We start from the raw sequence: 15,091 nt of genomic DNA, 5'->3' as shown, positions 1-15,091 counted from the left end.
TCTGCAGCTTGCTTGTAGGCTTGCTGCTATAAACCTACACAATAAACCTTTTTCATTCTGTTAATGTGTCTTGAGTTTAGAGGGTAGGAAAGGCTGTGTGCCTTTACCCAGTGCAGAATATATCCCAATCTGTTACAGACCGGTAACAGCAGAAATCAACCAGAGTGAATTTCATTTGTTTGGAAGCTCTGTGAAGAAAAACAATATGAAGAAAATATGCAGGTATTCTCATCTTAAGCAGAAAATTATGGCAAAGGAAAAGACCATAACCTGTTACCAATTACTGAGTAACAGACTAGCAGTTTTTAAAAAACACATGAATTAGAGCTGTGTTCAAGCTGGGCATGAGAAAAGACAGTGACCAAAATAAATGAACTGGGGTCAAAATTCAACAAACTCTCGGTATTAATTTTACTTCTATCTTCATTTTATGATGAAAAGGCGTATTACAAACTACAGCTGGAATCAATCCCAATTTATCTTCCCAATATTCAATTAAGATCTGATCCAGCTCCTACTGAGGTCAGTGAAATGCTGGTTCAGTAGGAGATGGATGAGGCCACAGAGCAGTTCAGCTGATCAAGAGACGTCTCGGGTACCAGCTAAAAAGGAGCAGTATTAGCATCACTGCTGAACACCAGGCAATGTTGTGGCTCTTGGTGTTCCTGGAGCATCTGAGGATCAAGGGGCTGAAATAAAGGGTAAAAATAATCCCAAACAGGCAGGTGGTAGCAGACTGCCAAGGAAGAGCTCAAGCCACAAAAGCTATAGCTTCATTTCTTCACCACGACAAAATGAATGTCACATAGGAGAATATGACACAAGAGAATAACAACAGCGTTTCCTTTCAAACTTTTACGCTCACCACAGAAAGAAAATCTCACAGAACATTGAATCTACTTTTGATTCTCCTCATAATGAAAAAAATGAAAGCAAAAAAAGAAGTTTTAAAAAAGCCAGGCAAACCCAAGCCCTTTCCTGGTGAAACAAGCAGGTAATACTGTGGCTCCTGGATCTTTTTTTGTGAGACAAGCAGGAGAAATAAAATTAGGATTCTGAAAGGCTTGTAACATAATGAGAATGTATGAAATTTTTTAAACTCAATTAATCCATTGCAAAATTGTCCAGATGCATATTTGAATGTAGGGATATCCCCTTTCTGTGGGGATTTCACCGGATGGACCCAGGATTTGCTACAGTACAGTAATTCATGTCCTCAGTAAAAAGTCTCAGGGACGATGGGGAAAATCTAATAATTCCAATGAGTTTTGGGCCACATCCTGAATGTCAACTGACATTGCATCCTTGACTCTTTTTCAGCACACCAAAAATACACGTGTTTCTACATGCTCTTTTGTTGAAAAGCACAGGTTTTGTTATTGCAGAAGGGTCTGAATTATAAGTGGGAAATAAACTCATTCCAACACATATTTTTTTATGCAATATGGTGACATTTCTTGTTAAAGCAGCATGCATGATATGACTGCAGCCCAGAGAGGGGAATTACGCTGGTAAAACTCAAGGTAGAGCAAGTGAAGGATGGACATTTACTGTTGCACAGTAGTTATAAAGAGAGGCTACTACTAAACTGCTCTAAGACTTCTTTAATTTTGCTGTCTTACTTGACAGGACTCCCCGAAACGTGTTTGACATCTCGCCTGTAAACAGTTTATGCAAATGGCCATTCCTCCACCCTAAGGGTGTCAGGTTTAAAGTACTCTGAGGTGAAATCAAATCACTGATCTGACAGTCTTTGGGCCCAGCATTCACTCACCCAATAAAAATGCCATTTCCAATATCAATCTCCAAAAGCTAACACAGCTTGAGAATAATTGTTGTTTTCTAGGAGGAAAACCATTGCACTTCATTCTCTGCAAAGGCCTAAGTCAACAATCAACTTTTGTCTTCATCATGAAGTTAAAGTGCATTGATGGTACATTACAAAGCCATTCTGCCCTTTAACAGAGAGTTCAGCTCGACTATGAATCCCTTTAAAATAGATTTTAAAAAAAGAAGTATAAAGGAAAGTAGCTCTGTTTGTAAGGTGTGGGAAGTAAAGCTATTTTAGGCTCAGAACAGCTTATGAAAGCCAATGTTATATGGCAGCAGCTCAGATGATCTCCTTCTTTATCCTAAAAAATGCTGGGCTGAGGTTTTGGCTCAGGCAGTTTTAGGCATTTCTGAACTCTCACCAAAGTGGCGAGTACATAAGTGAATGATACCTAATAGTTACTTGACCTGCCAATTGCAGCTCTGTAATAGCTGGAACCTTCTTCTTTCATGCAGCTGAAGAGGAATGTAGAACTGCAGGTGCCCAAAAATGACCAAGCCATCAGGGCCACCTACTTTCCACAGATCAAAAGTACTTTAGATTTCTATTGTTTTCCATCATGTAGCATGAGCACTGCAATTTTTGCGGGCTTGAAAATCACACAACTTGGTTTATTTCATTATTTTTTTAGGAGGCAAATGGGAAAAATCTCCTGTGAACATCAGCAGTTCCTTTCTTCATGGGCTGCGATATACATAGGCGCTAACTGCGAGAGAAAATGCAATGAGTCACACAATGCTCAATGCAACAGGAATGCATCTTGGCCTCACTCATCTCCATGTTGTCTAGAGGAGCAGAAAGTAACCTTACCAGGAGTAGTAATATAGCCATTTTACTTTGAAGGCAGGATATGAACACCTATCTCTGAGCTTCATTGGAGTAAATTTACCTTTACTTTCATTTTGTATTGCTTATTTCAAGTTAACTTTTAGCATTTTTTTTTGCTGCCACTTTGTGATCTATGTGGACAATCTCATTTGTTCCAGGCATTGCCACTTTTAGACGTTAAATCCCCTCCCTCGGATCTGTTTGTAATAATTTGTGCTTTGTGTCTTGTCAAGCCTTAATATTTGTTATCCAAAAATGAAGATGAGGTTTATTTATTCTTGGAAAAATAAGCAAGATTTAGACATGAGTTTTCTCAAATAAAGCCAGTGCTTTATTTGTAGCATGAATTTGCTTTTCTTAAATATAAATATACGAACTTGGAGACTGCCTTGAGAATCCTTAAAAATTCAAGCTGAAAAACTCCAAACTTTAAAATGTTCTGTTTCAAATTTCAAAAAGCATCCTTCTGAAATTAGAAAGATCATTAATGATGGAAAAATTCAAACCAAAAGCAATCTATGGAATCTAACCATAAAATATAACTAGTTTTAAAATCCAACAGTATTCTCACATAGACCACCATGTAATTTTCATCTTTCTATATACAAATTAGACAGTTTGTATATAAGAACAAGGGCTCCAAGAATATTTGACCTACAATCAAGATAATCTTATCTATTGTCCACAATATTCATGCATAGCTCCACATATAGATTTATACAGTAAATACAGAATCTCTTTAAGAAAAAATACTGAAAAGTTTTCATTTTGATTTTCACCATACTAGAGTTTGGCTGCTGTTGTTTTACAAGAAGAAAACCTGAGAATGACTGTAGAGAAAGTTGCTGTGACATTAAATAGAATAGGAAGTTGTTGAGTCTAAAAAAAATACATCTGTTTTAAAAGGGTAGTTGACGGAGCTTTTTAAAGTAAAAAATGCGAGGTTGTAAGATTAAAATAATAAAGAGGAAGTCATTTTTATATTTAGAAATATGGATTAGAGATTTTTGCAAGACACATACTTTAGCAGGTACTTTCAACATCTTTACTGGAAACTATAATTTAAGCTCTGCCAGCTACTTTTTGGCGTACATTCACATTTGTCTGAGCAGAAAAGCTTCCGGTAGACAATTGACCTCTAAGACTTCAAACCTCATGCCACCATCTATCTAGTATAAACTTTATCCATCTGCAGGGCCAGGTCATGAGTTAACAATTCTCCTCAACCCTGAAGTGCTAAGGAGGAAGACTGTGACTGGTAACGCTATAATGTCCTTTCCCATCCAATGCCAGCTTTGGTCAAAGCATACCTGGTTTGTAGTATACAGTATATGAGAGGAAAACCCCAGGTTCTCTAAGACCTACCTCTTCCTGATTCTAAAAACCTTTCTTTTACATATGAAAATTTATGCACTTCTCCCTTGGCCCACAGTCCATGTGGAGCGTGCTTGCCAATGGAAGGGTATTGAGTCTTCTTTGGCTGTCCACAGTAATACCAGGAAGGAAATGTACAGATGCTTTTCTGTATGCTAACGAGGCTTGTTTATACCCTAAGAAAGTGTAAAAGTTGAGGATAAAGTGTTATTATATTTAAAAATACTTTATTGTACTTCTAATTTGACTCAGATTATTTTTAAGGGAAAATATTAGAATGCTCTTACTTACTCTGTGGGGTGCCTATGCCAAAACTCTAACAGTAAATTACTTTTAAATGTTGCAGTTTTTAAAACTCAAAACACCACACACTGATTTTGTTATTCTGGCTTTGTTGGTGGTTTCTGTTTGGTTTTGGTTGCTTGGTTGATAGATTATTTTTTTTTTAGTTTTGCCATGACTTTCTTCCAGGGGATGGGAATTTTATGATGGCAATTGCAACCTCCTTTACCTGTATCTTTGCATGTGTATGGAAAACCTGGGTGCTTATCAGTGACAATGTTCTCAGAGTAAATTGCTCCTTGAATCCACCAGTCCTGGTATACCTGCCACTTCTGTGCAGATCAGGGAAATGATGATGGCAGATAGCCTGGCCAGGGGTTAAAAGCCTCCATGCATATGCCAACACCAGCTGAACTAGGGCAGAAAATGGCTTGAGGCTTTAAGTCTCAGGGTCAATTGTCTACTCTCCAAGTCGCTTTTTTTCTTGGAGAAGGGTGGAAGCATGCCAAAAAAGTATCTGGCAAGGCTTAAATGAACTGCAGCTCGCTTACTAGCAGTCTGGATTTTCTTCAGACAATAAGGATTTTAGCACTGTTGCCCAGAAAGTGGAAGAACTCTTTTCTGGGGAGCACTATATACGGTGTGATAGTACACACCCATGGGGTCTGGGAGCTGCTGCCTTATACAGGAGCAAGCTACTCTGCACTAACTGCCCTGGTACAGACTTTACTCCGTGGGGGGAAAATGGGCTCGCCTCCCTGCAGCTTCCCAGCAAAGGCAGTTAAGGTAGGTAACTTCTGTAGCTACCAGGGTGTAGTTGCAACTTGGTCCTGGATGAGCAAACGTTTCTTGTGCCTTCCACAGTATCTTGCAAAGGAATTCACTGTGTGTTTTGGCTGAAGATATAGGAAAAGCTTAGGAAGGAGAGACCACCTAGCTGAGGAGATGGAGAGAGCAGTGGTAAGGTGCAGCAGGATGAAGGAAGGGGGATGCTGAAGTGGAATAGCGTGAGAGCTGGTCACAAAAGAGTTTTGCAAGACTTAGAGGGTCAGGAGCTTTCGTTGTCCCTGGAATAAGCTCAGTCCAAATGACATCTCTTAAGTCTTGTTAGGATGTATTTGTCCCATAGGTCATGTCAGAATACTGTCCATACGTGTGTCTGAGAAGTGTCAGGATGACACTATTGTGGATCTGTCCTTTTTGATCTGTTCTAGCAGCTACAGGCTGATTTTGGCAATTAGGGGAGTAGGGATTGAGAATGCTCGTGAAATCGAAGTTGCAATCTACTTAAAGAAACCCAGTTATTTCATTCATTCCTTAGAAAATCTGCTGTTGCAAGTCTCAAAGACAAGGCACAAAAAATGTATATCCTATATCATACATAACTGGAGGACTGCGAACTACTCGGAATACAAAGAAAACTTCTGCCTTCAACTCAATAGCGTAAAACAAAGCTGTGTGCTATGCTCTTCGTTTAGCAGAACAGTGAGTCCCACTGAAGTCAACAGAATTGCTCAGGTGCTTAAAGGGGGACTGGTACTTAGCTTGTCAAATCAGGGGTCTGGGATAAAATTTTCAAAAACATCTATACAGCTTAAGAGCCTATGTGTAATTGCAACGCAGTGGCACTGAGGCCATTTAGTCACTGTGGCAGTTTTTCAAATTTTACCCCAAATCCTATCTCAGAAGCCTCACAGGTCCCTGAATTGTTCTGGGAAATATAAGATTATTCTGCAAAAGACTTTCATGAACTCAAGAAACCATCAATGAAAAATGATCTGGACACATGTCTCTTCTTGGGCCATGTGTGGTCGAGATTATTTATGAAAGGATTTCAACCTTCCGTAAAAACACGGAGAACCTCTGATATACAACTAACTTGATGTAGTAAAGGTGTTTCTGAGTAGATGCCAGGTTATACCTGGGAAGGGAACTATGACACCATCTTACCCAACAGAGAATACAGCAACTGGTGCTCTAAACAAGTCCTTCTCAACATTTGCAGAGCCACGGCCACCTTGGCCATTAGTGGCAACCACCAGTTACAGAAAATGCACAAACCACCTCATGCAATGGTTTTACAAGGAGACACAAAGCTGGCTAGGCCCTGGACATTTATTTTCCCCATTTTGTCACTGCTTTGTAAGAGCAATATGTGCATATGGAAGATTATCTTTTTTGAAATAATTGCAAGGGTTTTGCAGACTGTTTTCTGATGTCATTCGGTCCCCCACTATCCCTGAGCCAAACGCTGAAGAAAGGTTTCCTAAAGGTTTTGAGCGAGGACAAATTGTTTTTAAAGAGGATTAATCTATAACTTCAATATGTGCATTTGCGTATGTTTGTGGGTCTGATTCAAAGCCAGTGAACTCATTAAGCTCAGTATCGGGCCCTAACCAATTATTTTAAAAATAAATTTTAGCGCTGTTCTATAAATATTGCTCTTTTATTTTCTGGCCCTGTGGATGTGGCAATGTTTGCTATTGAGAGGTATGCCTGATAGGAACAGTGAGTCAGACGGATTTCCTGAGGAGCAACTTCCAGAGGCAGAGGCAGCATGTGAGGTTTCTCAATTCCCAACAATACTAATTAGATGGTCTCCTGACACAAACAGACTGCTAAAAAAAATAACTTTCACTAAAATAACTGTATGCCTCCTGCCTGGATTTAAAATAAATCACCTTCTTCTTTAAATATGCCAAACAAAACTCATCTGGGCATCTGAAGGGCAACGTTGCTAATGAGCAAACCTGTCCTATCCGACAACTGTGGATACGTAAGATGTCTGGAGAAAATTCAGTCAAATGAGGAACTTGTGGCAAAACTGCAAAAGGGTGAGTTTCATACAGGACAAAAATGATAAGATTATGAATATATTATGATTTGGAAGGCAGGTTCAGAAAGAAGCTTAAACCACTGCATACTCCTGTAAACATTTTGTGGTCTAACAGTTCACTTTACACTTATAATAATCCTTGCTTTATTAATATGCTGCATTGTTCGTATATTTGGACCTAATTTTAAAAGCAAATTAAGGTTTCTAAGATGAAACTCGCTGCCCGAGGCTGTATCTCAATATGGAAAAAAAAAAAAACAAAACAAAACATATGAGCTAAGCTAACTGATTAAAGAAAATATTTTCCTTATGGTTGATCTGAACCCTCGGGTGCATTCCAGCATGGTGGCCTACTCTGCCAAAGACTGCACACCTCCAGGTGTGGTTAGGGTTCTGAAGATAATGTCATTTGCTTGGTTTTGATACCATATTTTCCTGCTTGGAATGGACAAATAAGCTAGGATGTAAAACATGCCAATTATAAAATTGTGCACAAATGATTTAACACAACAAAAGCAACATAATGAGACCAATCCTGTGAAATCTATTTCAAGAAGAAAGGAGACAGAACCACAGCACATGGCTGGATCAAGCTGTGTGCCAGAGCATACAATTTTATTATGTAGCTTCAAAACAAATATTATACTGTAAGAGTGTACTTACATCCACCTCGCCTTGGTCAATCACATAGAAGTTGTCTCCTTCATCACCTGGAAGCAAAATACAAAAGGTGATTGTTTCCTGAAGGTCTGCTAAACTATTCAATAATTTCATGTCTCCATATTTAATCCTGTACATATTTGCACAGGTTTGTACACCGGATTACTTACAGACAGATTCATTTTCTGAAACATCCTTGCCCATTTGCCTTCATAAATCAAAATATCGGTAGATTTCTTCCTATCAATATCTTTCAATTGCATTAATTTATCTCTTTTGATTGATTCAACACTTCATTCAGTGTAAACACACAAGAGGCTTTAATATAGCCTGAGGGTAATGAAGTCCTCCACAACATGCTGCAGGCACGCAGGTAAGTTGCCAAGTGTGATAACTATGATGCAGCACAATGAGGTGTTGAATATTCCCAACAACCATAAAAATATTTTCCATCTCTAATTACTCTCAGCTAGCTTGTGCCACCCTTATGCATTCTGAGCTGTGGTTTACTTCCTGACTATCTTCAGTTAAGGAATGAACATTTTAATTTGAAGTGCTATTTATCTACATTTAACTGTAGCACTTTGAAACCCTGGAGATCTACCAGTGTGGTTTTGTAGGAGACCTCTGCACATGTAGCAAAAGACCTGCATCCATGAACTTATGATATAGCTTCACACTTAGATGCTTTCGGAATATGGTTATTCTTCCCATTAAGCAAAGAGGGTGAAATCTCAAATGGAGAGATGTGAATTGTACAATCTTAGCACACATACAAAGGAAAAAATGAGAGGAAGAATTACCCTGTTGTATGACTGTTTCTCCTGCGATATGTGTGACGGGGAACATGGCATCGAATATGTCACTGGAAAAAAAAAGAAACATTTATTAATGAATCAGACCTATTTCTTACCTAGCCAGTAGACCTACCTTCATTGTTTCATTTAGCCTTCATTAACAGATTTTGCAGAAAAAGAAAAGGAAAATGTTAGTTGCAACTGGAAAATGAGCCCCTGCTTGGCAAGAAATCAAAATAACTAGTTAGGCACAAGCTGTGGTTTAAAACTAAGTGAGACCGTGATTCAGTGCATGCTATTTTGAAAGAACTCCTGAATTATATGCATATAGGTCACTTCTTATAGCACTGCACAAACTAGCCAGCCTGAGTATTTTATTGTCTAAGCAGACAGATTTCAGATTTTCAGCTGCGATCGGTATGTGTCACCGCAGTAATTGCTAGATGCCTAAACAGGAGCTCTCCTCTTCTGAACATCTGGCCTCGCATTCACAAGCAAAACCTGTTCCACAATACAGAGCACATTTGGAAAGGTAGACGGCTCTAAATTAATGTAGCATAAGAGCTGGCAAGAGATTGCACTCACAGTGCAGAAGAGGCCAAACTCTGAAAATCTTAGTGAGTTACTCGTGAGAAGGGAATTTGACCAATGCTACAGAAACATCGAAGCTGCAGAAGAGCCTTGTGCTCATTAATCACTGCTGAATTACACACCTTACTGTGGTCTCCAGCATACTGTCACATATCCTTAAAAGGCCAGGAACAGCAGTAAGGACGGGAACGCACCCTGCACCAACACTTTGGGCAACTTGCCCAAATCCAGTCCTTTGTTTATTGAGGGACACAGCAGGCTCCATGGAGCCAGGGCTTCCTTTCCCCACATCAGATTTTGGGGAACTTATTTTCAGAAGCATGAACCACACTGAGACGGGCGCTCCCCACCTCTCTTCCCCTTCCTATGCATCAGGCGCAAGGGCTAAAGGAAATAGCTCCCCGACACAAACAAAAGGCAGCAAGGAGGAATTGTTAACTAGTCTCTTCCCTGGTCTGGTCTAGGAACGGTCCATCCAGGGACCACCGATGACAGTGGTGAGATGAAACGCTTCAGCCTGGAATGGAGCAAAGTCCTCACAATCGTAACGGAGTGTGAACAGTGAAGAAACCTAAAATTTTCATCAAAATAGCCAGAAGATCAGCAAACAAACCCATGCTACATTTCAATGCCTTATATGGGAAATGCATATTGTAAAATCCCATTATTAGCTTATTTCCTGTTCAACTGTTACAGAATTTATTCAGGCTCAGTTCTAGGAAATGTTTCACTCCTAAGTTCAAATTGGTCATGTCTTTCCTCTTCAGCAGCCAGAATGTTTTTGCTCAGTATCGCAGCTCTGCGTCAGCACCACTTGTAGGAGAACTGGGAGATTTCAAACGAGGCACCTCCCGCTGCTCTGCAGTACCTGCAAGGGATGCTTAGCCCATGACCTATAATAAAATGAAATATTTTACCCCTGTTGTTTCATCAGGCCCACCCTGTGCTATTCCTACTCACATTCAGGAAATACCTCCACCACGGATAAAAAGCCTGCACAGAGGCTCTAAGGAGAAACCTCTTTCTCTCCTCAGTCTGAGCACCAATGCAAAGACCTGTAATAAATTATTCTGAAAAGTATACGGACTGTATTCTTAAATCCACTAAGCTCATTTTTAATGATCTTAAATGTGTTCAGCATTTCTCCAGTTCAAGGGACTTCTCTGTTGGCAGAAAGCATCTCTCTGGTGCAGGCTGTGGAGTTGGTCCCTGTGCCAAGCCTCGGTGCCCTCCACCTAAAAGAAATGGGAGCTGAAGTTCAGATGAGATGGGGGAGAATACCACGATGGTAGGCGCCAAACTGGAGCAGCCACTGAGGGACCTTATGTCAACGAGGCAAGTCAAGCTGTTCTTCGGTAGCTCTGGGACCTGGAAATTCAGTATGACAGAGGCTCATTTGCCTCCCTGTGGTTTCCCCTTGGCTGTGCCTGGGCACCTCACTGAGCTTTAAGAACAGTCCTGCAGCCTGCAGATTTACTGGAGGAAAAGGCAGTCTGCATGGCAGAGAAGAAAGTCTTCAATGCAATACATCCAAAAATAGGCACAACACTGTGAATATCAATAACCAAACCAAAATGTGACTGTTTGAACAAACTTGGAAACCGTTTTTTTTTTTTTTTAATAGAAATACAGAGGAAATAACTACCCACAGTTTCACCCTTTCATCTTTGTTTTAAGGCTGTATTTTATTTATAACTTAAGAATTGACTGTACAAACAGTGCCCAATAAATTATGTATAGCACTGCACTCTTCTCCAAAATGTTCCACATTCCATTTCTACAACACCTTTTAATCAAAAAAAACCTCTTTAAAACTCACAGACTGAAACTTTCAGCTGACAGTGTAATGAATCCAAAGTCTATTAGCAGCAACAGCAGTTTTACACTAATATTCCGCTGGGTAGCAGCGTAGCAGAATATTAGTGTAAATATTCTAGCACCCCATATACGATGTGTTTCAGCGAAGTCTTAACCTTACTAGACCAAGACTTGGATTTTTAAAGAGACCTTTGAAGGACATGTCACCAAACATTAGTCTAAGATACATATGAACACACAGACACACAAGGTACCCAAAGTCATGGTGATGTTGATTTACATCTCCAAAGTGAAACAAGGGCATATCTTTGATAAATAAATGTAAGTGACCAACAATATCATGACTGTCACTGGAAACACATCGTCATGTTTATTTTCTACTAGGGAACTATTGTTCTTAATTGATATGGTTAGGCTAAGATCTCTCACAGTGATTAATGAGTCGGAGTGTTTCTGCTCTGGGATGCTCAATTTGAGATTCATTAAATAGACTCAGATCTCAGATGATACGGATCAGCAAGCAGCCTCAAAGTTTCTCAAGCTACAAGTCTGGCAGCCAAGAACTGGGACATTCAGAATACCACCAAAGAAAACCACCTTTCCGGAAATTATCCTCTCCTAAAGTACCAAATGCTTAAGGTCCCTGTATGAAATCTGGCTTTTGATTTAATTCAGACTAAGTGTAGAATCTGTTTGGAAATTTTTCTTATTGCCTTTATCTTCAGTGTCTGAAAAAAACAGGAAAATGTCACAAGGATCAATATACCAAAATACTTTGAAAATTTGAAAAATTTGCTCCTGACACAAGCCAAAATCTGAAACTGCAATAAGCAGACATATTTTCCACCTCCCGAATAAACGTCCAATGCTCCATATCCAGTTTCAGCCATGTGTCCTGGGTCTGTACTATGTAGAGAAAACAAGCTTTAAATACTGAATAAGTTAAGAAGTGGCACTTGCTAACGGCATAAACTATATGGCCAAGGCCAAAAATATGGCCTGTTGGTTTTTTCCTGTACCATGCACCTTTTTATAAGACATTCAAAATCACTCTTTGACCATTACAGTAAAAAAAAGCCCTTAAAAATACAGTGCTGCAACCATCTCGCCACCAAGCAAAGACTGTAGCTATGTTCTCCTACTGCTCTGCAAAAGTAGGTAGTTGTATTTCTGGGGTTTGAAGGTTTTGTTAAATAATTAGGGCCAAACACACACATACACATTCCTAACAACCAAAATTTTTTCAAGCACAAGCAGGTTTTATTCCAGCATAAACAGAAAGCCAGAAAATCAGTAGTTAAGCCTTCACCAAATGTTGAACTACCATGATTTCATCTTCTGTCTGAGCTGCAGCACCAAGAACACAGCAGCCTCTGTCTTCTGTCCCTATGCCAGCTATTTAACTGTTGACACCAACAGTGCTAGCAATGCCGTGCACTGAATTGATATGGAAACAGTTTGATTTTTTACTAAGATTTTTATGATTGTGCTGTAAATGAGAACTGCTCAGAGGGATTTCCTTATTTTGTTGAAAATGTATCATTTGCCCTGTTTCCAGATGACTTATTCAGGTGATGGAAGAAGAAAATAGGGCACCAGTGCTGGTGTTTCAGCTGTTGTTTCAAGAGACTGCAACCAAGAGACATGCACTGCACCCAGCGTGTCCCAGGCTCAGCATCAGTACTTGAAGGGCTCTTTCTCACCCTCTCCAGAGCCAAAGCTTTTGACAGGCTTTGCAATTTTTTCACAGCTTCCCTACCTACTTCCAGAGGATCTGTTTCTGGTTACTCATGGCACTTGGAGTCAAACATTTTTTCCAATCAGAAGGTATCAAGGGCAATTTTTGGCTTGGAAGTGTAGTTGCAGGTGGGACTGTATATACCTGAATATCCACATTTGGACCCAAAGGGAGACACTAGCAGGACATTACTAATATTTTCCAGGGGGACTTCTGCACATTTATTTCTTTGTAACTTTTTGATAGTATCATTCAAAAACAAATTACAAGAAAAGATTGTGTGCAGCATAGAACATACAGAGAGCAGTTAACTAGTCCAACAAAGTGAAACCAAGAAACGTGTTTAGACATGAAATCTCTATCTATTCAATCAAAAAATACCATCTGTCTTCTTAGGGAATATCAAAATTTAAAAGACTTTTTTAGAAAGGTCAAAGATATCAAAGGCTTGCAGCAAGTTTTAACACATAAAGTGTCTTCCGTGAGTGTACAGGAGAATTGCAAACAACTGCGATCAGACCTGAAATCACAGGGGCTGATCCTCTGCTGTCTGTCATCTGTAATGACTTCTGGCCACCTGTCCAGGTTGAGCCAATTCCCTTTTCATGCAAAGAAGGAAAACCCCACTCGAATCAATGAGACTGCAGCTATTTAGACCAGCAGAGAGCCTATCACAGTGACTGCAAAATAAATATGATGAAACACTTTGCTGATTTAATTCAGTAGCATTTATAGACCCCGTTTGCCAAGATGCAAATGACTGTGCTAAGAGGAAGCCAGTAGAGAGGGCAGGGCCAACGGGTTCTCTTTCTCACGAGAAAAAGTGAGAGATAAAAATAAGTCATCTCGTCTGCTTTTACACCAAGGCTGCTTGGAGTCGACGTAGAATATGAGATAGACAAAAAAAATTATGTGCACTGTAGGTAATATAGCACTGGCAATGGGCAACTGAGAAGAAGCTTGTTAAAACAAAGCGAGAGAAGGAGGATTCCAAGCACTTTCAGAACCAGACCATGGCAATGGCCAAAATAGGGAAACTATGTAAGACAATTTATCAGTTTCACAATCAGATTTCTTTCCAGCCCTTGCTGTGCTGAACGCATTGCAGGAAAGGAAAAATGGAAGAGACAAAATGTATACGTGTTAGGCAAAAATGGAAAATCCTCGTTATACCTGCAGGTTATAATTTGTCAAGAGTTCAATCAGAACAATTTCATTGTGCAGGCGGACTCAGAAAGCCTTCAGTGTCTGTGCTATACAGTTTTTTCTTCTTTTGCTATCTCTCTAGCAAAACAAAGCAAGCTCTGTATTGTTGAGGATAGCTTTAAAAGATATGTAGCTGCTCTGGCATAATTCAACAAAAGACACGCAACATTTTCTCGGAGTGAGGCTGCCCTAGCAGGAGGATTCCAGCATTTTAAACCTTTCCTACTTACATACCTTTAAAGTTTACTAAACAGAGTTGATAGTAACTCCACCTTTCTTTAGCTGTAGCTCTTCTATCTGAGTACTACTTTAAGATTTCTAAAGTTTGGGGGGGGTTCTCTTCTTGTGTATGTCTAAAATTTTCTTATTATTCATTTCCTGAAAAGATAACAACTTTCTAGCAATCGTTCTAACAACCGCTTCTCCTGCCCAGGTTTAAATTCTCCAGAATTTAAACCAAACTGGCTTCAACTAACATCTATGTAGTAAAGGAATAAATGCAATACTTTACCATTGAATAAAATGCAAGGGTCTATGCTATGTGTAAGTATAAGGCTTCGATCCATACTGCTTGTTCCTAGGAATGCTGCAAGTCCTTACTGATGTACAACACTGAAACCACTGAGAAATTATTACTATTATTTACTGACTACTGAGAATAAATGCAATGCACCCAGGTAAAATAAGATTCCTTTTTAGAGATATTTAAAATTAACAGCCCCGAGCTTACAACTGCTATAATCAAATATGTGGTGTCGCAGGCTTGTACCTAAGAGTCAGTACTGAAGCCTTAACAAAAACATTACCCGTCTACTTCTGTTAATTTCTTTTCCTGTTAGGACAGCAACAAATTAATTACAGCAGCATACAAAGCTATTAACAATTGAGAATATTTAATTACTTCATTATAATGGACAATAGTTATTATTACAATTAAGACATGCATTAATTTTACTATAATGACCATATAAGTCTTTGAAATCAGACATGAGAAAACATTCTGAATGGCAGGTTAACATTAAAGTCCATGTCTAATTCCATAACATTTATTAAGTCACAAGTCCACACAACTAAGACATGTGAAAGAGAAAGAAATAAAAAGCTGTCGTCTTCTATTTCTGTGAAGTATT

General features: G+C 39.3%; 1 protein-coding gene across 1 annotated transcript in view; it reads right to left on the bottom strand.

Annotated features, from left to right (window-relative positions):
• Nucleotides 1–15,091, bottom strand: part of PRKAR1B (protein kinase cAMP-dependent type I regulatory subunit beta) — a 101,279-nt gene that overhangs the window by 34,981 nt on the left and 51,207 nt on the right. Inside the window, exons 5-6 of the mRNA XM_050906039.1 lie at nucleotides 8,615–8,676; nucleotides 7,815–7,861 (exon numbers count right to left, since the gene is read on the bottom strand). Coding sequence (XP_050761996.1) covers nucleotides 7,815–7,861; nucleotides 8,615–8,676 — 109 coding nt within the window. The remainder of the gene's footprint in view (nucleotides 1–7,814; nucleotides 7,862–8,614; nucleotides 8,677–15,091) is intronic.

This window comes from Gymnogyps californianus, chromosome 15 (genome assembly GCF_018139145.2).
Source record: "Gymnogyps californianus isolate 813 chromosome 15, ASM1813914v2, whole genome shotgun sequence".
In the NCBI taxonomy this organism is placed as follows: domain Eukaryota; kingdom Metazoa; phylum Chordata; class Aves; order Accipitriformes; family Cathartidae; genus Gymnogyps; species Gymnogyps californianus.
The sequence above is the reverse complement of the archived record's forward strand: the minus strand, read 5'-3'. Positions and strand labels throughout refer to the sequence as shown.